The sequence below is a fragment of the Gasterosteus aculeatus genome, chromosome 8 (assembly GCF_964276395.1).
Source record: "Gasterosteus aculeatus chromosome 8, fGasAcu3.hap1.1, whole genome shotgun sequence".
In the NCBI taxonomy this organism is placed as follows: domain Eukaryota; kingdom Metazoa; phylum Chordata; class Actinopteri; order Perciformes; family Gasterosteidae; genus Gasterosteus; species Gasterosteus aculeatus.
This window is the reverse complement of record NC_135695.1, coordinates 7,950,487-7,974,589: the sequence shown is the minus strand read 5'-3', so window position 1 is coordinate 7,974,589 and position 24,103 is coordinate 7,950,487. Positions and strand designations below refer to the sequence as shown.

Genomic DNA, 24,103 nt, shown 5'->3' with positions numbered 1-24,103 from the left:
CTCTGGTGAGGCATTTATTTATTTATAAAGAGGAAGAATTTGCAAACTGAAAAAACAAAAATTAAATAGTGCAGATGTGTTTGAGCCTTCTCATATTAATGAAACAAATTTTATCAGTTTGATTTCTGCTATTCTTTTCAAAAACGGCCATCTTAGATTCATTGTCAGTATTGTGCTTGAAACTTTTGTTTTGAGAGAGGACACACCTGTTATGTCCTTACTTTATCGCGAGTGCTTGTCTAACCCACATAGCACAGGCAACGACGTTGCGTTAACGGTTTATTCAGACATTACGTTACCTTACAGGAGGTAGCCAAACGAGAGAGAGTTCCCGCCCGAATATTACCCAGAATAACCCGGTGCTTCATTACTACGGAAACAGAGTAAGCCCAAAATACACAACACCCCTTTTGTACTTTTCTATTTTGAGAGTTTCTCAATTTAGTGCTTGAAATAAAATAATTCGGAATTTTCCCTGTGCGACCCGGCTGTACTAACACTGCGACCCACCAGACTGCAGTAGATGAAACAAAATCGTACAAAGAGGATATACCTTCTTTGATTTGTGATATACATACAGGCGGTTGTATGGCTTTTCCTCTCATCAGAGGAAAGAGTGCCTGACTGTGTGGGCCGTGTTTGTGTGTTCAGGTGAGATGGAAGAAGAACCGCTATAAGTCAAACAATTAAAGGCCGTCAATGTGAGAGGCAGCCTCTTGAGACAGAGAGGTCAGGGTAAATTAGACAGCCTTATCACTGTGTGTGTGTGTGTGTGTGTGAGAGTAAGTGAGAGAGAAAGTAGGAGTACTGCTTTACCGGTTGTCATGGCAACTGTTACGTTTCCTCCGGTTAAGAGGGAAACGCTGACATCCAATGGGGGAATAAAACAGGAACCGTGTGAGGCAGTTAAAGAAAAGTAGGTTTATTTACAAAAAAAAGAACATAACGGGTAGGTTGGAAAAAGGTGGGGGGGGAGAGTGTACTGTGGGGGTTGTGCCAAACAAAATTATCAAAGTACAATAAAACCAGGCCTAGCTCAACTCTGTGGAAAGAAAAAGGAAAACAAAAGACCTGACTCTATTCTACAAATGCTCAACATAACAGAAATACATCGGTGGCAACAACCCATAACCTAGTGGAATAACAACAGTAACTCTGCGTGTATGTGGGTGTGTACAGGGTACCCCAGCCTTACCTCAGTCCCACTTCCCCCACCACAAACCTCAATGGAAAAAAAGCAAGCCCCGAGAGAGAGCACAGTGAGAGGCTTTATAGTTGCCCTCCATATCGGATTGGCCGGAGTGTGGGCCAATACCGGGGTGCTCTGGAGGCAGGGCCAGCCAATACTCCGCCCCTCACCTGCAGGACAAACAAAAAAAAGGTGAGGGCAAGAGGCACAAATCTCTACACGTAACACCCCCACACATACAAGTCCAACCAAAGGTTTGGACAATCATTTAGTTATAATGCACGAGACAGGGCATCGGCGAGTACATTTTCAGAACCCTTTTTATGCACAATCTCCAGGTTGTAGTTCTGAACAATCAGGGACCAACGCATTAGGCGGTGGTTACTGTTGTACATCCTGGAGAGGAAGACTAGAGGGTTGTGGTCAGTGAAAACCTTTATAGGTTTACCAGTGGAGACAAGATATACTTCAAAATGTTGCAAAGCATACAACAGTGCAAGGGTTTCTTTCTCTATTGTGGAGTACTTTAGTTGGTGTTTGTCAAATTTCCTTGAAAAGTAGGCCACAGGATGGTCGATGCCCTGGAAATCCTCCTGTAGGAGTACAGCTCCTGCTCCCACAGCGCTGGCATCAACTTCTAACTTAAATGGCACGGAAAAGTTTGGCGCAGACAAGACAGGGTTACAACTGAGAAGCCACTTGAGATCCTCAAAAGACTGTTGGCACTCACTAGACCAAGTAAATGGCTTCAACGGACTGGTAAGTGCAGTCAATGGGGCGGCCACCGTAGAAAAGTTTTTACAAAACCTGCGGTAGTACCCGGCCATCCCAAGAAACCGCCGCAACTCCCGCCTGGTGGTTGGCTCAGGAAAGGCAGCGATTGCAGTGATCTTTACATCCGCAGGACACACCTGGCCTCGACCAACCTGCTGACCTAGATACAAAAGAGAACCCCTCCCAAATTCACACTTTGAGAGGTTGAGAGTCAGAGACGCCTCAGCTAGACGTTTGAAAACGTCCCTTAAGGTAGCCATGTGAGAATCCCAATCATCAGAGTATATAACAATGTCATCCAAGTATGCCTTACAGTGTGGAACATCTCGCAAAACCTTGTTTACAAGTCTCTGAAAAGTAGCAGGCGCATTGCAGAGTCCAAAGGGCATTACTGTGTACTGAAGAAAACTGTCAGGGGTGACAAAAGCTGAGATCTCCGAGGCACGTGGGGTTAACGGAACCTGCCAGTAACCCTTTAACATGTCAAGTTTACTGACATACTCTGCTGGACCGACCTCATCGATACAGTCTTCAATAAGGGGTAAGGGATGTGCATCAGGGACAGTCACGGAATTCACCTTACGAAAGTCAGTACAGAACCTTTGGCTGCCGTCGGACTTCGCATCCAGGACACATGGTGAGCTCCATGAACTGGAGCTGGGTACCGCGAATCCATGTTCCACAAGGTAGTTCACCTCCTTCCTCATGCATTCCCTTTTTGCAGGATTTACTCGATAAGCATGCTGTTTGATGGGCTTCGGGTTAGTCAAAACAATGTCATGCATAAGGACAGAAGTTTGAGAGGGTATATCACCAAATAAGCATGGGAAGCCAGATATTAAATTCTCCACATCACCACGATGGTCATCAGGCAGGTGGGACAAAAAGTTAGACAAATCCGAAAGTAGCTCAGTGTTTTTCAGTCTTAACCCCTGTGGGGTGGCACTACGCATAACCAGCCCATCCTCCTCAGTGGAGCTCTCTGTTGAGCACGCAGATACCGCTGACACATTTTGTATTTTAGGAAGTCCAGACGTTCCACTTTCATTCTCTGCTGTAAAATATGGCTTCATCATATTCACATGACATAATCTGTTTCTCCGTCTGCGATCGGGCGTTTGAATGATGAAGTTAGTGTCACTGACTTTCTTTTCCACAAGATAGGGACCGGAAAATTTCGACGACAGGGCAGAACCAGAGATGGGAGAAAGAATCAAAACCTTGTCACCAGGTTGAAACGAATGGGCAGTGGCTTTCTGATCGTAGTATTTCTTCATTTTCACCTGAGCAGAGGATAGCGATTCTCTGGCCAAAGAGCAGGCTCTCTGGAGCCGAGCTCTGAGTTTCGCAACATAATCAGGGATGCTATGGACCTTCCCTTCAGACAAGAGAAGTTGTTCTTTCAAAAGTTTTAGGGGGCCACGAACCTGATGTCCAAACACCAGTTCGGCAGGACTATATCCGAGTGACTCCTGTACAGCTTCGCGAGCAGCAAACAACACAAATGGCACAGCATCATCCCAGTCCTTTTGACTCTCAAAACAATGCTTTCTGAGCATGGACTTTAAGGTCTGATGAAACCTTTCTAGTGCCCCTTGGCTTTCAGGATGGTATGGGCTTGACATTATGTGCTTAATGCCCAAGGTTTTCAGTACCTGGGCAAACACTCGAGACGTGAAGTTGGTACCTTGATCGGTCTGAACAACCTTAGGAAGGCCAAACTTCGTGAAGAACTTTATAAGTGCTTTACTGACCACTGGAGCCGTGATCCTCCGTAGCGGAACAGCCTCTGGGAACCTAGTGGAAACACACATTATGGTTAAAAGAAACTGGTTGCCAGATTTGGTCTTCGGTAACGGCCCCACACAGTCAACGATTACTTTTTCAAATGGCTCACCCATCACTGGTATGGGACAGAGTGGGGCAGGAGAAATCACTTGGTTCGGTTTGCCAGTTACCTGACACACATGACACAATCGGCAATGGCGCACCACGTCAGCCTTGAGTCCTGGCCAGAAAAAATGTCGAAGGACTCCATTATAAGTCTTTGTGATACCTAGATGTCCCGCCCACGGGTTGTCATGAGCCAGAGACAAAACCTGAGATCGATATGCCGTGGGGACAACAACTTGATAGGTTACATTCCAGTCCCCCCCATCTAAGTCATTGCCACTCCAATGGCGAACCAGCAACCCATGATCCATGAGGTAGGCCACTTTCTTTTCCTTAGCATCTTCAACACTGAGAACAGATGAAAAACAGTTTTGTAGTGTCTTATCACTCTGTTGGGCTGCCATAAACTCCTCTCTTGTGGCTGGCAGCTCCACTGCCTCCATCCTTGAGATACCAGACTGCTCATGGTTTGATTTAAACACTGACTGATCCTCCGACAGAGTTTCAGTACCAGACGGCTGATCTACAAAGATGAATGAGTCAGACAGGTCAGCTCCGTATTTCTTGGTCTGAGCCCTTGTGACTGCACAAGCCGGGAAAATCTCCGAAGAATCTTGGCTGTCACCAGCAGGGTCTGTTACAACAGGAACGTCCATGACCACAGGAGTTGAACTCACCTTTCCCCCAGCAATATCATTACATAAGAGGAAATCAACACCAGCAACAGGCAAGTCAGGGAGTACTGCAACGTCGAACCACCCACTAAGTAGAGGACACTGAAGATGGATTCTATGTAGTGGCGCAAGTACATTAACCATCCCAACCCCCCGGAGTTTAACACTAGACTGACAGGAGGTAAAGGATGACAATGGTAAGACCCCATCCCTAATGATTGACTGAGAACCAGCTGAGTCTCTCAGTAAGGTGACCACTTTCTGGTCTTTTGGATTGCTAGTTAACGACACAAAGCCTTCTGAGATAAACGGTTTGAAACAAGGATCAGGTTTATCCTTAACGTCCTCAGACTGTTCAGGAACAAGCGTTGGAAGTGTTTTAATCAAACACACATCCTTTTGCTGGGAAGCTAGGGAAGATTGCTGTTTCCGTTTCAACGTCAAACAGTCAGCAACAACATGGCCTTCTTTGTGGCAATAGAAACACTCACGGTTCTCTTGTGTGTGCGACCAGGGTCCTTTTGCCTGTTCAGAGGCAGAATAACCAGAACCAGGTCTGGTTGAACGTGAAACAAAAGTTCTGTCAGATCGAGGGGCAGATACAAAGACATTCTTATGTGTTAGCACAAACTCATCTGCAAGGACAGCAGCCTTGGATATTGACGACACCTTCTGTTCATTCAAGAACATCACCACCTTATCTGGCAAAGAGCCTTTAAATTCTTCCAACAGAACAAGCTGGCGAAGTGACTCAAAGTCATTTTTGACATCACTGGCGGCACACCACTTATCGAAGAGGGTGCCCTTTTCCCGTGCAAACTCAACAAAAGTCTGATCATTAGATTTTCTGTGATTCCTAAATTTCTGCCGATAGGCTTCAGGAACAAGTTCATAAGCACGCAAAATGGCCTCCTTTAATGAATCATACTGCAAACTATCTTGTAAGGAAAGGGCAGAGACTACCTCTTGTGCTTTTCCAATCAGTTTGCATTGGAGGAGGATAGGCCACATGTCCCTCGGCCAGTCGAGTGCGGAGGCTATTCGTTCAAAAGCACTGAAATATGAAGCGACTTCGGCCTCCCGAAATGCTGGCACCAGAGAAATATTTTTACTGACATCAAAACTTTGCTTACCGGCTACCGTTTGAAAAGGTGTCGACCGGTCGGACATGTTCAACGAGTGACTGGAAGAGATTTTCAGAGCCTCAACCTCAAGTTGCTTTAGTCTTACTTCTTTATCCGCTTCAATTTCTAACTTTCGTACCTGTAGGCGGAGATCATACTCTGCCTTACGCATGGACTCTTTTTCTTGGGCCTCCAGCTGAAGGCGAGTCAAGCGAACCTTCAGCTTGGAACTCGAACTGAACCCCGGAGGGTGTGAAGGAGAGAAAGGATCAAAACGAGGTAACGTAGCTGGCGCAGACTTCCCAGCACGGTCTGCAGGAGGTGTGAATAATGCTGCGGTCTCCTCTGCACTCTGAGACAAAACCCCTGCCGTAGTAGAAGGAACATCATTAGTTGAAACTTCAGCCACGGACTGGGCAGGACTAAGGACATTTAAATCAACTAATTTTTCTAGGACCTGCGTCTTTATTTCTTTCTTAAGTCCGTACTTGTGAACAGTAATATCAAAGTGTGCTGCAATACACAATAAATCATCCTTGCGACACACATCAACCTTTTCAAAAGAGGGATTGTCAACAAAATCTTGTAAATTGAAACTCATTTTCAATCACATGCCAAACAAACCCCATGTATAATTTCCCATTGGTTGTCAGAAGAAGAAAAAAACAGGTATATCCCGGACGAGCCCCCACTTGTTACGTTTCCTCCGGTTAAGAGGGAAACGCTGACATCCAATGGGGGAATAAAACAGGAACCGTGTGAGGCAGTTAAAGAAAAGTAGGTTTATTTACAAAAAAAAGAACATAACGGGTAGGTTGGAAAAAGGTGGGGGGGGAGAGTGTACTGTGGGGGTTGTGCCAAACAAAATTATCAAAGTACAATAAAACCAGGCCTAGCTCAACTCTGTGGAAAGAAAAAGGAAAACAAAAGACCTGACTCTATTCTACAAATGCTCAACATAACAGAAATACATCGGTGGCAACAACCCATAACCTAGTGGAATAACAACAGTAACTCTGCGTGTATGTGGGTGTGTACAGGGTACCCCAGCCTTACCTCAGTCCCACTTCCCCCACCACAAACCTCAATGGAAAAAAAGCAAGCCCCGAGAGAGAGCACAGTGAGAGGCTTTATAGTTGCCCTCCATATCGGATTGGCCGGAGTGTGGGCCAATACCGGGGTGCTCTGGAGGCAGGGCCAGCCAATACTCCGCCCCTCACCTGCAGGACAAACAAAAAAAAGGTGAGGGCAAGAGGCACAAATCTCTACACGTAACAGCAACCATTTACCTTTCTTAGCCAACAGCACGGATTCCATTTTTCACAACATTGTTATTGAATATAATGCGACTGCTGGCTGCCCTTTAAATATGTACAGTACTTAAGCATTGAAACGGTCTTCAAACCTGGTTTTCTATGGACACGCTTCATTTCACCAGCCTCCATTGCGCGAGTACATACAAGGCTTTACTGCTTCCAGGTAGTTAAAGTGCTCTGACAAGTTATTCGGAGAGTTATGGATAATTTATGAATGGTTTACACAAACATGATGTTGATATTTATATTTGGTGTGGGCATGTTTCCTGTGTGTCATGTGTTGCCTGCACCATGAGTGAGGAAATACAAGGAATAGACAAGGAATAGAAGAGTGGGAGCAGGAATAAAGAGAGCGCGTCGCGAATCAGTACGGGACGTTGAGGTGTCCACACGGGCAAAGTAAAATCACATGGCGTGTTGGAGTCTTTTTGCAGTGCACATACGTGCCATACGTTTATGGCTCAAACCGAAAAATCCAAGCCAGCGCTGATTGGAATCCTGCGTCAGTACGGCCTGAAGAGGATTGCACGTACTTTCATACTCAAAATAACATTACTTGATTACATGATAGCACAAACAAATAATTTGATTCCCCAGGAAGTGGGATCACGGTGTCGCTCAAACAGCTTGCTGCCCAGGAGTGGTCTTCACAGTGCTCTTTTGAAGTATAATACCGTATTTTCTGCACTACAAGGCGCACTTAAACGCCTTAAATTTTCTCAAAAAACGACAGGGCGCCTTATAATCCGGAGCGCCTTATATATGGATCAATTGGTCAATCGGTTGATCCATACTGGTTGTACACGGCGCTCAAGGCGCTCTGCCAAACATGACAAAGCTCGGTCTACGGCGGCGAGATGCTAAGCGGGCGCTCAAGCGCGTGAGATATGGAGCTTGTTTCAGGGCGGGTCGGAGAAACAAAGCTGTCGTTCTTTCTGAGAACTTTAAAGACATTAAAGAGCGAGAGACGTGCCTATTTTTTTTACAGTAGCTGAACCATCTTAACAGGGAAAACAAGTTATTCTAAAAGGAGCCCTTGGTAGGCGGCGTGGCTGGAGAGCAGCCGAAGATTTAACGCGTGGACGGCGAGGGGGGCGGCGGGAGCGGACGCACCTCGCAGCATCGATCAGTCCCTGAAAGCACCATCTCCACCGCCCCACATCCACCCGCCCCGACGTCAAACGCTTGACGGCAGTATCTTATGCGCTTTATAATCCGGTGCGCCCTATTATGTGAAAAATGTTCTAAAATAGGTCATTCATTGAAGGTGCGCCTTATAATGCTGTGCACCTTATAGTGCGGAAAATACGGTACATTTTTTTACTAAAGATCCACCATAGAATATCTAAGGGAACTTTCAGTTATATTTTTTTATTTTGGCTGTTTTTTGGGTTTAAAACTAAAATGGTTTATTCTTGATTGGGCAGTTTACAAAACGGCGTCACACAAAGGCAACACTAAGCGTTTAACAAAATTCCATTATATCTGTAGCTGGCTAATTCTTTTTATAATATTAAAATGAGCACAGGCATGTTTTTGCTGGTATCGGTATGAAGACGTTTCCAAAACCCTTCATGATTGGATTAATGCTTTGCGTTTTCCCCATGAGGACATTTGTAAAGGAAAAAAAAACAGAAAAATCGATAGAAACACAAATCACCGGCGACATGATGAATACTTTTAACGTGGGACAACACAAAACCGCAACAAATAATCCATTTTGCAACAGGATAAGTTAAGAATCATGAAATGGAAGATATAAAGTCCATTTTGTTTTGCCTGCGCTGTAAAACCTGACCAGACACCTCAGAAATCCGTGTAATGCTCGGGACAGAATGTTCTTAACAATTTATCCCCTGGGACTTTAGTCAGAAATTAAAGTAAAGCCGGGTTCTGTGACCCTCTGATCCTGTGCTAGAGGGAACAGGACCGGGGGGCTGGAATCCAACTGCAGCTCAACTTGCTGAGCTAAAGCGCAGACACGCAGGCCAGTCAGACTCAGTGGAGGGTCACGAACACCTCCGAGGGCCAACAAGGCCACACCGTTCGACCCGACCCCGTCCATGTTTTAACTGGGTAAACAACAGCGGATGGACAAAAACAAGACTGGTGTCAACGTGATCCTGACTCCCCACGAGAGTCGTGTCCGCGGGCCAACCAAAGCTAAACCAATCAAACCCAAATAGAGCGTTTTGCAGCTTTATCAGCCGTGTCTCTGTGGTATGACATGTCATCTGTTCCCCCACGCCGCTGTCTCACCACCCGGCTTGCTCCTTATTTGCTTGCTGGGTGCGCTGCCCCCTCTACCATCAGCATGTGGCTCACATAGAGAGAAAGTGGAATTGCAGGGCGGCTGGTTTAGAAGCGGGGAATTTAACCAGGGGCGGTGGAGAAAATGGCTTGTGTCGGTCCGGTCTTGTTTGCCCTGGCTGAGGCGGGAACCAGGCCACATTTGGCTTCTCTGGTCTAACCGATCAAATAAATAAATAAATAAATAAATAAACACACACACACACACACACACACACAGTGAGAGAGAGCGGTTGTTTCGGTAAAGACAGAATGCCTGTTGTCATTCTCGGGTGGAGTCAATTCCTGCCCGTGGATGGTCACACTTCAGCCTAAAGTGGTGGGTTGTTTGCTTGTCACAAAAACAGCCCAGTGCACATCGGAGAGATGGGCCCTGCAGGAGGGGAAGACCAACAACCAAAATAAAGATACACCTTTTTTACAAAATGATGTTAGCACACACAGTATAATTAGAAAAGACAACATAGAAATAGACACACACACACACACAAATACATTCATTCATGTAAAAAGGTAGAGTGGTGAGGGAGACAGTCAACGATTTAAACCGCAATACTTTTGGCGATGATGACCTGACAGGTGAAGGAAAGCCAGGGAGTTCAGAGTCTACACAGTTAGTTAACTGGCAGACGGAGGAGATGGCACGGATATGAAGGTTGGAAGCCTGAGGGTGCACAATGTCAAAATGGGAACGCAGAAACCTACTGAGAACCATGGGCCGATGGAGCATCTGTTTTGCAGGTCCATAAAAAAGCACACAAAAACAAATGAAACTGGGTAAAAATAAAAGATAGGATGAATGCCCGTGGTGATGGATGCATTAGGGAGGCAGCAGTGAAATTGAACTACGACGTTGCAACAGCGATATATTTTATCTCTTATCTCCTCCAAATCAATATATTGTATTATATCATCTAAAAAATATGTATTTATTAATGCATATTTCAGCATTGGCACTTAAGGATAGGCAGCTACAACGAACTAGTGAATAGTTTCCTAAAAGGTCAAATGTTAATAAAAGCTGCAGTCCTTTATGCAGTTCAGTGCACATAGTCACTGACTTTATATGAAACGTCTTTAGTTAAGGCTAAAGCTGAGACTCCCTTTAAAAGCACATCGGTGAATGACAGAAGTATGAATCAAATACATTGACTTCCGTTTGTCTTAGATTATTATGTTAAGGCGGTTTCATCTTTGCTATCACTAACATTGCCAGTTAGTTCATTATAATGTTTCTGTAAATCGTACGGCCTCTTCGTACGCTTTAACGAGGAGACGTGGTTTGCTGCAGCGGCTCAGCTAACAGAACTTGATCTTAATTCATCTGGAGTGTAGAATAATTTAATGCAATCATATCCGAAGGGGGTCGGTCAGGATGATTACATGCATAAAAACAAGATTACATAAAATCACATGATTCCATAATCAGGTCCCAATGTTTGGGATCCCTGCACTTCAGTTGGCCAAACCTCCACAGCAAGTAATTGCAGTCACATAGGAGTGAATGTAATTCAGTTAATTCTGTCCGGTGCCATTTGGACTCTTTTAAAGCTGGTGGTCTCTCTCGCTCGCTCCAAATGCTCACTGGGAAAATGTATCTTCACATTCCACTGAGTCCAAACTAATTCAGTTAAGGCTGACAAATCTTATAGCCACATGCAACAGTCAATACAGCTCAGCTTGGTGTTTTTTTTTGACCACTGCTGCGTCATTTTTCCACATGAGTTCACCAGTTCAGAACTCCGAGGGGATCAAACCTCCCCCGTGCATTATGTATGCCCTCATAGAGCTAATTGAAACTGAAAATGTTATGTTCCAACTCGGTGCCCTGCTAATAGGCTGGCTCTCAGTAACCCGGCTCCTGAGGCAATTACAAACCAGAGCCTCGAGTCGAGATGAATTCTAAAGTAGGTGTGGGCACAGTGGGTGTGTATGTTTGCTGCCCAGCTGAGAGATGGATGGAGGTTAAGCCTAACTAATTATATCTGTCATTTTTTTATGCTTTTGTCTTTTTCGCTTCCTACTGCTCGGTTGGGGTGAGAGAACGGATCAAACGAGATGCTTCGCTTCGTTGGCTCAACTTGAAGGGTTCCAATCAGAAAACAACCAGGTGCCAAGTGAGAGCAGCCAAGGTTGCATCCTTATGCAGTAGTTTAAGGGGATGAAATTTGTGGTGCTATCGCGCTGGCAGTTTTATTGGAATCTGGGAGGGGTTTGCCTAAAACACTGGTTAATATAAGCACTTTTTCTGGAACAAGGCGGCACAGGTTTGGGTAGAGTGAAGCTGGGCTACGGAAAATGTTCAAAATAGGAATTTAATTATTGCTCCAGCAGAATTTCATTAATGTCTACCTTTTACCAGTACAAGCCTCCAGCCCTTTCCACTTTTTCATCGTCCATACAACCACCTCCGTCAAATGTTTGTGTGTAAAAAGCTTTCGATGTGGTCGGAAAATGCTTTTAACAGACAAGTCCTTCCTAAAAACAACTTGCCCTTAAAGAGCTACTTTCAGTTTTACTCAGTCATTGACGTTTGGTTGTGTGAGGGCTGTTAACACTCAGTGTTATGTTCAAAAATGAAGAAAACCCCCGACGAACAAAGGATACCGCAAATCGAAAAAGTTAGATCGAAAGAATAAGCGTTGCGCAAAAAAGTAAACACCTTGTTCGAGGATTCGCAGGCTTCCCCAGTCCACAGAGAGTCATTTCACTATGTGGCACCAAGTAGGGGGGGGGCTGATTTATTTCTAACTACTGGGATAACACCAGGGTCTTTTCTTTATTATAAGAGGGGGAAGTCATTGAGCCGGACTGGACAATACAGGTTCGGTTTACTCAAGGAACAGAGATCATATTGTGGTACAAAACAATAATTTATTAGTACAGCAGTAAAAAACAAACACCGTAAACCTATTCTAATTTGGCTGACAGCTTATCACGAACAATCTGTGTACTTGCCCGGGTCGCTAAATACGGCGAGCGTCAGTGTGGAGACAGCGAATCCCCCAGTTCATCTAATCACCCGTGCAACCTATAAACACACACACACACACACACACACACACACACACACACACACACACACACACACACACACACACACACACACACACACACACACACACACACACACACACACACACACACACACACACACACACACACACACACACACACACACACACACACACACACACACGCAACGTCAAAACAAAGTGCGTTAAAAACAGTTCATGCAATATCACGCCACATGCTAAAATCTGATCTAAGAAAATACCCACGCTATTCCTCCACACATCGGGCATCCCCCGCTCGAAATAAATAAAAACAACAGTAGGCAAGTACCCGAAACAAAACCGGAGCGCGGGACGCATACAATGGATATCAGCTGTTTACAATCGCTAATCACTACTCGTACCCGGATACGGCAAAACAGCAGTTTGTGCGCCACCTGGAAAGGCTGAGGAGCTAAACCCTCCCCAACGACGTCCGACGGGGCTCCACTCGGCCGGCAAAACCTGCAAGGTTGAGATCTATAAGCTGCCAATTTCCCCATCGCAAACAACCTACCAGTTAGCGACCTACCTGTTACTCTCCTCTCAGCGGACTGCTAGAGAACGGGACACGGCCCGTAAAATAGGGCGCTCATTGATGACGTCAGCTCAACCCCTTGACACTACCCGTCACAACTATGTTGTGTTCAAAAATGAAGAAACGCCGGACGGACAGAGGTCATCACAGATCAAAAGGTTAAAATCAAATGTATTTAATAAAGGAGATGGCGTTGTGGTAAAAAGAACATCTCAGCTGAGGAGGAGCCGCTGGTCTCAGCAACCAACAGGCCCCAGGTCAGTCCTTTTGACCATCCCTAGTGCCCGTTTGTCGCCTCCACCAGCGAACTCTAGAACAATGGTTCCTACAGGTATTTATAACAATGCTTAAAAATGTGAAAGTTAGTGTCCACACCTCTGGGAGTGGTCTTCTGGTGAGTTCAATGTAACTCATGGATTTTGAATGGCCCTTAGTCAACATGAGTTGTTGTGCAAGTATTACATGCATGCAGTAATACTTAGTTACTTAAGTACTTAACTACTTAGTTAGTTAAGTAGTTAAGCTGCTATAGGCTTAGAATGCCGGGGGAACTCTTAGGACACACCGAGCTCCTCTCTCACGCTCTCGTTCTACCATAATTCAAGTTTTATTAATGCACATGACTAATTCAGCTTCTTTCCGGGAGTTTTTTTTTTGTGCTTTCGCCCCTATCAGGTCTCCATAGATCGTGGTTCCTTCGGGACCCTGGTCCTGACACCTACCGTGGCCATGCTGACGCCTGCTGCTGCCATCATCATCATCATCATCATCATCATTATTTTAGATATTACTCATATTACTTTACTCATAAACCGACATTACCCTCTCCTAAAATCTCTGTGCTCTCCCTCCCCACAGGATTCTGTGGATGGTGGTTCTATCTGATGGTGGTTGCCTCTGCAGTGGTCCTGCTGTGCGCCTGGCTTACTACTCACAATTACTAGAATCATTTCTGTCATAGGAATTGCATGTATTATACATTGTTCATTCTGTACACATGGCATCCATTGTAGTCTGTCCATCCCGGGAGTGGGATCCCTCCTCTGACGTTCTCCCTAAGGTTTCTTCCCTTTTTTCCCTCTTGTAAGGGTTTTTTCATTTTTGGGGGAGTTTTTCCTGTGCCGATGGTGGGTTTCGGGGCAGAGGATGTCGTATGTGTACAGACTGTAAAGCCCTCTGAGGCAAATTTGTAATTTGCGATTCTGGGCTATACAAAATAAAATGACTTGACTTGACTTGACTTGACATTCCAGTTGATTACATTACATCAAATACAATCATAACTGTACATTGGTATTATTCTATTATAGTTGCAGAATTACAGTGGTTTTACAATATTGTCATTACTTTATTGATTACACAGTTTCAGAATCATGGCTGTATTCTAGTGTACACTATACACTACATTTCACACTATAGTGGTGAAATGTGGTATAACACTGAATGTCGCGTTCATTGTAACCTGGGTTTTTAATAACCTACAGTTGCTAATGTGGCTCCATTTTCCAAAACAACAAGCTCAAATAGGACCGCAGCAGACCCCCAGACTACAACAACAGTAAAGGTTTCAGAAAGCAGACGAGGAGGGTTAAAAGTAGGCGTAACAGAACTCTTGACTCTTACAAACAAAGCCGCTGGGAAAATGGCATACGGTGAGCTTCTGGCTTCCTATACTGTCCTCAATCCCTGCAACCCGGGGCAATTGGTTTTGTACAGGTGAACATCTATTACTGTCTCATGTAGCCAGAAACAAGAGAGCAAAGCTGGTCCCCACAATTGCGAAGCTCCACAGAGAATTCATTAGAAAAGATGGAGAAGGTGGCTGAGAAAGAGCAGCATACGGGTCTCTACTCGGGTTCAGAGCTGTTAGCACGACTGCAAGTGGTGCACAAGTTTAAACCAACCTTTTATAAGTTCACAAAGTTCGTACCTGCTTCCTCTCTTTGTCAAAGAAGCACCTCGGTGTTGACAGCAGCGCAGATGCTCGTCTTCACATGAGACTCCCGCAGATGTGGCATAATGTGGATTTTATAGTCAGTTGTGAATCTATTTAACAGAGCACTGAAGGTGTGCGTGTGTATAAACTGTACTTTAGTATATGTTTGAAAGGAGTATGTGAAAAGTATAAAGCATACAGATTTTTGATCAGTATATCCTACTGACTGGAGCACATCATGGTCGTACATCTTTTGGCTGTTGATACGCTGTTATAACCGTCTTCTCTAGCTTTAGCCGTGGTACGGACAACCTAGATGCACAATACAATGTGCTGGTTGAAGAGGGCCAATCCAGTTCTGGCTTAAGCCAGTGTTTTACCACAGTGGAGGATGCACACTGTTGCACATTAATCAAATGAAATGCATCAATTAGGTGCAAGAGGACAGATTTGGGAAGTACTTTTTTTATTTTGTTCTCTAATAAAACATTTTAATTGCAAAAGAAAATACTTGAATTAGGTATGAGTTGTGACAAAACAGGAGAAGGGGGCAATTGTGTCAAGGTTCAGCCAAGGGGTGCTATAAATCTCAAGGCCACTTTCATTTCAGGCTGTTATTCAGAGCCGGTAACCACGCAGCGCCAAGCCCCCTCCTTGCTTCTTAATAGAACTGCCCATGGCTTGATTAGATAAATGGTTTGTGATTCAAGCGCCGTCCCTGAACAGAATTCAAACTTTGGGGGGAGACATTGTGAGGTTGAACAATGAAGCACTGATCACCTCTAAATATAACCTTTCAAATATATATATATAATTTTTTTTAAACACCTGCTGAATGATCAGGAGTTCAAACAAATTCAGTGTTGCATTGGTCTCACATTTCAGCCCCCCAGGTTGTACTACTGCCTCTGGCGATAATTAAATAATGTTACAAACCATTTTAGTTTATGCAGATATTGCAAAAAGAAATAGAAAATGCAAACCCCTGATAGCACTGATGTAAGAAGTGCTATCATTAAAGACAAATGTAGTTTGGATTTATATAAATCAGAAGCCTAATTCCTCACGAGGCAATGCCATTAAGAGAGAGCATCATCGCATGAGGGTAGCTTGATCTGCAAGGTCATTTAGAAAGTATCATCTGGCACATTGTTTCTCGCAGATGAAGATTTTATTAACATGCAGCATGACATCCGACCTCAAAATGAATTCCCTGCTTTCATTAGAATAACTAATGCCTAAATCTAGCAACCAGTGCAACCCTTTGTCAGCTGCTTGAAATGCACTGATAATTATCTTCCATGGTGTTTTCTTCATCTTTCTCCTTTAATGTTTCTTATTAAGGCTTAATTAGAATGGCTCCAAATTGCACTGCCGAGAGAAGACACAAACCGAGAACCCTGTCCCGAGGTTACTTTTTTTTTTAGCCAAAAGCTATTGTTAGACTACTTTCATATGTGGAACAGGACATATACATATATGTACAAGGGTTTTTCCCCCTGCCAATATTTTGGTTTGTCGTGACTAAATGTTTCCTCTTTCAACATAAAGTATTACCGTGATTCAAAACCAGCCAGACTCTCGCAATGAGGTGCTCCAAGTACGGTTTCCTGTTTGGACGGGAGCCAAAAATAGAGAATCTTATGCAAGGCCGCACTATGAAGAATATAATTAGTTGATTGTGAAAGGAAGCACGCTGAATGATCTGAATGAGAGCTGTCGAACGGTAGAACCGAAAATGGAGCAGAAATGAACCCATCCTGTGTGGAAAGACCAAAATGAAAAGAAGTTGAGTTAAAGAGAAACGGGTACTAGTAAAGGAGCCAAACATATACAAATATTTCATGCATACACATTCCCGTGCTTGCACCCAACCCCCCCCCCACATACACACAGAGCTAATTCAATCTATTCACAGCTAACCTGAGCAGCCTATTCGATTCTGAATTGAATTGAGGGGCAAAAGAGTCGATTTCTGACAAGATGTGGGAAGGGTGCTGTTATGTCAGCTTTTATTTCCAGTCCCTCCTGCAGTTCTCTGTCAGAACAGGACTCATCTGTAACGAGGGAAAGGAGGGGAGCCCAGTGAGAGGGACATTAGCCCTTGAGCGCTCACCAGAAGCCGCTGACACTCATCAGTCTAAGAGCCCTCCAGCTACAGCACGGCAGCTTCTGCGCTTGCGTGATGACCTTGATTGATTGGTGCCAACACCTCCCATCCTTTCCAAACAAGCTCTAATGAGTTTTAATGCATGGCTTCTAATAGGTATATTCTAACTAGTGTGACCATTGCCGTGTTGTCATTTTTTTCAAGTCATTTATCTGTTAAAGACTTGTTAAAGTGGTATTAAGTCATTGGTGACCTCTATTGGACAAGAAGGAAATGCTCTAGAGACCGGTGTCACTTCCCTAATACTGTCCAGCTGTCTTGCCACTCTTACCATTCGTACATTTGTTTGCCTTTAAGATGGACGGATAAGCCTGTGACTCCTCATACGTTGAAGTCAGTATAATCAAATACATTTTTTCCCTGGTTTTGCAGGCAAACTTGAGCCAAAATGCCCCTAAAACACTGGACACCAATGCCACTCATTTTATGTTCATCTGGATTCCTGGAGTAACTAGCTATAACCGCCTGGAACCAAGAACTCCCGTGACAATAAATCCGAGAGAGTGAGAATTCTAGGCTAGAAAATTGAAGGATTTCCATGAATGTTAATGCACTGGTCCACTTTTTCTGTAACTGTAATATAATGTAATTATTACTGTAATGTAATAAAAAGCATTACATTTTTCACAGACATTCATGGTCCACAGAGGACGACATTCACTGAGTCCCATGACTTTTGCCTAGTTTTTTATTTTGGTTTATGTCCAAATACCTGAAATACAACTGACATCCATTTCAGGAATAGCTGTATGTCCGTTGGTCTAAAACAGTATCAAGAAATAATCATACAGCTGCCTTGAGCACATTCATGACTGCATTGTTTAGATGTATTTTTGTTTGTTTTATATAAATAAAAATACACACATACACTGTATATATGTTTGAATAGGTAGAGAGCTTCTATTGGAAATTCCAGCTATTCTCCCTTTCACACATGACGTGACTGTCATTTTGTGCAATGGGGCAGTGAAACTCCTCCTCGTTTCTTCTTTTAAATGTCACAGGGTTGAGTTCAGCGCTGACGGCCGTAGGTGCACTTGGCTCAAATGTGAAGTGTTGATCGGAGGCAGCTCATTGTGAGCGTTACAGTGCCACTGACATATTGATATTCAGTGGCATTTCAATTCTACATTTTAGTCTTTTTGCCATATTCATTTTAGTTGATATAATGGTTATAATATGTTTTTGCCTGGTGATACATTTAGTTTCCTCCAATGAAAATGGAAACAAACCGTGTGACAAATTGGTTCTACTGTAAGATTCATACATTTTTCCGGTTTTGATCATAGCAGCAGCGCCCTGACACCCAGATGGCTCCAGCATATTGCACGGTGTGGTCAGAAATGAAAGGATGAAGCATGTTTTTTTTATTTTGTATACACACACACACATTACTGTGGGTGAATACTGTGAAATCCTTTACGATATTTCTCAGTGTCTCAGGAAATGTTAGCCCATGGTCGAGTGAACAAAATGTCAAAGGGGGCTTAGCTCTAAGCCGGCAACGCAGCTCTTTATAAGATTCTGTGGACCAAGTCATATCTTCAGCACGAGCACGTCGATAGATCACGGCTGCTGTCAGCTACAGCTATGATCTATTGACTGTTGCTGCCTGTACCGCCAGCGCTGTTACTAATTCCGCTACATCTATTGCAACTGAGCAGGAACAATAACAAGCCGGAACGATAATTCAAAACATCTGGAGACAAAATATTAAGCAATCAGGCAAGCATCCCAAATGAAGCACTCATCATCCAATTAGACAGGAAGTGGCAGATGGCCGCTCCGTAAAGACAGCTGGTTTTGAGGTTTTCACAGTTTGTCTGCCCATCAGAGTGTCAATCATGCGCTGGTCTTCCTGCAGCTCTCACAAGTTTGAGGCTGTCAAAGTCTTCAGGAATATGTGGCGAGCCACCGTGAATCACCGAGATGAGGAGGGAATAAGCAAGTGTGCGATGAAGCCAGAGCGCCATCTAGTGCTGCGGGTGCTTTCCATGATGACCATCTTTTGTGCCAAAACGCCTCCTGAAAACAGCTTCAGATGGTTGATTACAACATGATGTTCTAGCACTTTTCTATTTTATAACTGGGAGGCACCGGAGCAGCACTTCCTAGACCTGTAGGGTACCAAGAGTAAATGTTAATAAAAAACAAGTTTCTAAATGGTGCTGGATTATATTATGTTCGTCTTCTTGTTTGCAACAGAGAACACTGCTTTAAACAACCCTATTATTAATCCAGCTTGTTGTCTGGTGAAATCAACAGGAACCATATTGGAGGGTGGAGAAAAAAAAAAGCGCACACACAGACACTCGCACGCACAAGCACAGAACTTCCGCGCCTTATCGGTTTGGAGCAGTGGTAGTTCTGTTTTTCAGCCATACCACTGCAAACATATGCTTATCTGAGCCTCATAAAACAACTTAACATTCACACACACACACACACACACACCAAGCAAAACCAGACTCCTCACTGTAGTGGCCTCAAATGTTTTGCCAACAAGAATGGTAAAGAATTTAAAGGAATCTTGTGGGAAGACGGGTTTGGAATCAATGCACGATGGCTTCCTTTGCTAACTGTGTCACATCCTGCAATTCAGAAGTGGGGATGAAGAAATCCAAAGTGAGGGTACAGAGCGGAAATCATATAACCCAAGGGCAATGCCGTGGAGATACAAACACACAGGTGTCCCTATGACAAAAGGTGAGATTTAAAAGGAATGTAGAAGCTGCCCCCGTGCACTTTCTATGATGTACTGGAACAGTTAGGGTTTAAAAAAAAAAGAATAAAGTTTGCTTCGTTCACAGCAGGGTCAACTTGTGCGTTTCAGAGCTTACTCGACAAAGGTTCGACCTCAGCCCGTGTTCACCCCAAAAATCAAATTTTGATACGTTTTTTTTTCCCTCCTTTTTTACTGAACCGCTGTGACGCACAGAAATACACGGTGCCCCGCCCGATCTTTCAGATGTCCTTCACCATGCTGAGGTCCATTTGGCCCTACTGTGCACTGCAGGCAATTTCAGACATTTACCTTGCATCGCCTCCCATAGTCCCCCCTCTATTCCAGCTATCACGAGGACGTCTCACTATCTTTACGCATGAATTTGCAGATGGCAAAGAAGGGGAAATGAAAGATAGATACCTTCGATCAGCACTTCTGTCCACACTGTAGAAGATTACGGAGAAGAAAAAAGAAAGAAAGAAAATGAGTTAATCTGGCTTCTCAAATGAGAATGAGCTCCATCTCTGTCTGCTGTAGTTAATAAGGAATAGGACTGCAGGTCACAGATGATTAAGAGTGTGATGAGTCCATTGATGTAAAAGCCAATTAATAAAAACACAGGTACTCTGAAGATGAAACTAATGGATATCGGACCTTATTTATTACTCTACTACGTCAACTAATAATAGAACCAAATGTGAGTAACGCTACTGTTCGGATAATGTGGAGGTCAATTGTGTGTCTTTATCTGCTGCCTTCAGCCACAGTCTCTGAATATTACAGTCTAAATCTGACAGCATTCAACTAGAAATGCTAAATAGATAAACATGAATAATACTTCTGCCTTGCGGTGACCTTGATGTTGAGAATTAAGTCATGCCGGCAGTCTGACAGTTTGAGCTGAGGCAGAGATTTCTGTTGACACCCCACTGGTGACTAATAATTCCCCGTAGGATATTTGGAATTACAGACTACTGTGATTCTCAGCTCGGGAATCATTGACTTGCTCGTTTCTCCCCCTAATGTTAGGAATTAACTGGCAAGGAAAACTGGCTTTAAAGTTACAAACTTGATATTGATGACGGTCAAAAAGACAAAGCGCTGAAAGTAAAGATCATTTGACCAGACGGGCTACTATGAAACGTGTAAATTTGGGTGAATTTAATTCAGAGCTGAGGGATATTTGTGTCTACATGACTCTTTAAGCGCCTGGAAAAGCTGTATTAAGAATCTTGTAAATTTGTGACTTATATTATCTAATATTTCTTTAATTAAAACAGTGTTGAATCATTTTATTCATCACTTATATTGTTTTGGACTCCCCTAGCTAACAGTGGTGGGTGCGTGTACAACTAAGTGGAGACACACACGCTCATACATATTCCTCTGCTTGACTTCCACCCCTTTCTCAATATCTGCTGGAATGAGGGGGTTTTGTATAAAGAGGAGGAGACAGTATTTATTATGACCCGCTGGAGCCCAAGAGACTGCTCACCTCATATTTCATCTTAATGCCCTACAGCCAGGTATTTTCTTCCCCCTGCCTCATCGTAGAAAACTTCAGAGGAGAGAAACAGTAATGGTAAAACAGGTGACTCAGTGTTCACAATCGGTCTCACCTTATCGGCCTTATCTGGCGCTTCCATATCTCAACAGATTAAACTTCTTAAATTAGACTACGCTCTCAATGGACACGGCAAGACTTCCCCGGGGAGCCGGAGAGGGACGATGGGTTTTAGCTGGAGCAGTGAGTGTGGCTGGGAAGGCCATTATATGCCACGCAATGCTGGTTGGGGGGACGGGGGGGCGGCACTGTGCTGCTCTGCATGTATGGTTTCTGCTCCATGATGAGGCCTATAGAGCCCTTCATCACAATGAGTTTCTCACAGGGATGTACAAGAATCTCACCAGTGAGCAGGTGAGGCGCTGAGCTATGAAATGAGATTTTTGACCGCTGCGCAGTGATGGAGGCCATATCATAATTATGTGAGTAATCCAGATGCATTTAAACAAAGGATGAATCCAATATTGGTTGTTTGGTTCTTGGATGCATTTCTCCTCACATAATAAGCACTACAGTTGTTTTAATTATAGAGTCTAATTTAATTGAGTAAATCTAGAAGTGCATTTACAAAATCGATGGCATTATGGCATTAATACTATGCTTGTAATACTGGTATCATTCCGTTGGCCTTAACCTTTTCATCATAGTAAACTAGAAGTTTAAATTTCAAATATTGTGAATTGAAACCACCTGATAACTGTTTTTACATTGACAATTACATCCTTAGGGTGGCTATATATTTTTCAGGAAAATGTTCAAACGGATGGTGGCAGTAAAAAAAAAAACAAGTCTGATCCCTCCAGAGATAACAGAGGATTAAATAGTAGCATTTTGCAATCTACTTTTTAAGATCGTTCTTCAACGTGGGCACATTTGCAAATCCTCATTTACCATTTTGGATTCATCTGAAGGGAAGAATTTAAATGTAAAATATATTACTTTGTTACATTATTCACAGAATGTTATTTTTTCTCCAAAACATGAAGGAGAGGAATAATAAAGGTGAATGTGGTGCCACAGCAAAACTGATGCAAGCATTAGCCAGACTAGCATGAGTGGAGCTGACCTGTTTACACCAGAGACCTCAAAGCGTTTGGTGTAGACTGACGGGAGGAGAGCACTCTACCGTATTACGCCTCACATGGGGGCATTGAGAAGAAACTGAATGGGGTCATTCACACCTCTGCAATGACAATCACTTTGTGATGCTCGTGGCGGGCCGCAAGCCACTTCATGGCAGGTTCGCCCGAGCTGCACTCATTTCACACGCAACCACGTGTGATGCACGTTACTTTCCATCCTGTGGTCCTGAGTGGCTGATGAGAGTCCAAGTTGTAGGAATTAACTATGTTTGTTAACAAAGTGCAAACCCCATATTCTAAATATACCAACAAAGTACATGTGATAGAAGAATGACTAGAAAATGACTATAAAGCTCATAAATGAGGAGTTTGGACTGAACACCAAAACCGTTGCTTTGGCATGTCATTGTTTTTTAAAAAGAGAAAAATCATCTTTGAAAATGCGTTAATTCAAGGCCAAAGAAGAAAGCCAAAAAACTACTTGGGAACACCGTTATAATGACTATATCTTTGCTTCAAGGGATCTGCCTTTCTGCAACAATTGAAATCATTTTTATAATATTAAATTGGATCAATTCGGCACACGATGAGCCTCGTTCGCACTGCTTCCATCACGTCCATGCCGAAGCCATTTTTCATTGATAATGAAAAGCGGTGGAACAGCATCTTGTGTGCTCCTCCCATCGTGTCTCACAGGCAATCAGCAGTTAGACCCCTCATTATTCTTTCTTATCTTCTTCCCCTCCATTTTCCAGGTGACTAGACAGGTGTATCCCGTGTGGACTTACTCCAGCGCCTGGTTCTCGTCATCCCAGTCCTCCCGGCGACAGACTTCCTCAGGTGCAAGCCTGTAATCATCCTCCAGGGGCTCGGCCACGTCGCAGCGCCTCTCTGCTGATTCTACTTGGCTCAGAGGTTCGCTCGGCTCAGTTGGCCTTCTTAAGCTTCAGCGTCGCCATGGCAGCAGATGTGTCCTATTTCTCCTACAGTTCCAGTGTGGCGCAGCCTGGTCTCTACCAGAGAGTGACCGGTTGTGACGAAGGCGCGGCGCTGCTTGGCCACGCTACGGGCGCTCTGCTGGTTCAGCTGCTTGTATCTGTGGGGGGGGGTTACAGGGGATGTCCAACTCCTCTGGGGTTACATGCAGCCCCATAACTTCACGGCCTGCAAGGGAGGGGTGGACGGCCTCAGCACCCTGTCAGGTAACTAACGTACCGCTATAATCACTACTTTAACCCCCATCATCTTGGAAATGCATTGGTAACAACAATCCAATAACAACCAACTAACAATTAACAACTAACTACGAATAACTGCCTTGAATTGTTGCCTGGAAACTTGATAGCAGTGACAATCAAATCCTTGCAAATCACATAGCGCGGCACAAACTGTAGCTCCATGAATCCACGTCTTCAAAATAATTCCCTTTTTGAGCGGTTTAAGCCGATGAGACTTAATTCATTCATCATTGAGCTTGAGGTGCTGGTTGGTGGTTTCGGTTTACCAAACATTTTCAGAATGTTAAATATTTCCTTTGCAGCAGAATGAGCAAACGCACAGAAGGAAAACAAAATCCCTTTCTATTATCAGTATTCCCAACCCCCAAAGTACAGCAAACAATAACAGCAACATTAATAAGACTGTTTAATTGCCTGCTCTGATCCTCATATGGGTACAGCAGCTGCTGCTATCCAGCCAGTACACTTTTATTGATTATAGAACTGATACAATCCTGTATTCCCCAGAAGCCAAAGG

General features: G+C 43.9%; 1 protein-coding gene across 3 annotated transcripts; it reads right to left on the bottom strand.

Moving 5' to 3' along the window:
- Positions 1 to 901: 901 nt before the first annotated feature.
- Positions 902 to 14,113, bottom strand: LOC120824376 (uncharacterized). 3 transcript variants are annotated; one of them, XM_078107984.1, is made up of 3 exons: positions 12,699 to 14,113; positions 2,009 to 12,311; positions 902 to 1,359 (listed from the first exon to the last, which is right to left on the bottom strand). In XM_078107984.1, exons 2-3 carry the CDS (start codon positions 6,253 to 6,255, stop codon positions 1,356 to 1,358), a joined length of 4,251 nt encoding a protein of 1,416 aa, XP_077964110.1. In that variant the 5' UTR covers positions 6,256 to 12,311; positions 12,699 to 14,113; the 3' UTR covers positions 902 to 1,355. The 3 variants fall into 3 exon arrangements, with proteins under 3 accessions (XP_077964110.1, XP_077964109.1, XP_077964108.1); XM_078107983.1 differs by having other exon boundaries at positions 902 to 12,311; positions 12,699 to 12,798; positions 12,866 to 12,925; XM_078107982.1 differs by having other exon boundaries at positions 902 to 12,311.
- Positions 14,114 to 24,103: the final 9,990 nt, after the last annotated feature.

Coding starts and splice junctions, on each gene's coding strand:
- LOC120824376 (XM_078107982.1), bottom strand. CDS start 6,255: ATGAGTTTCAATTTACAAGATTTTGTTGACAATCCCTCTTTTGAAAAG.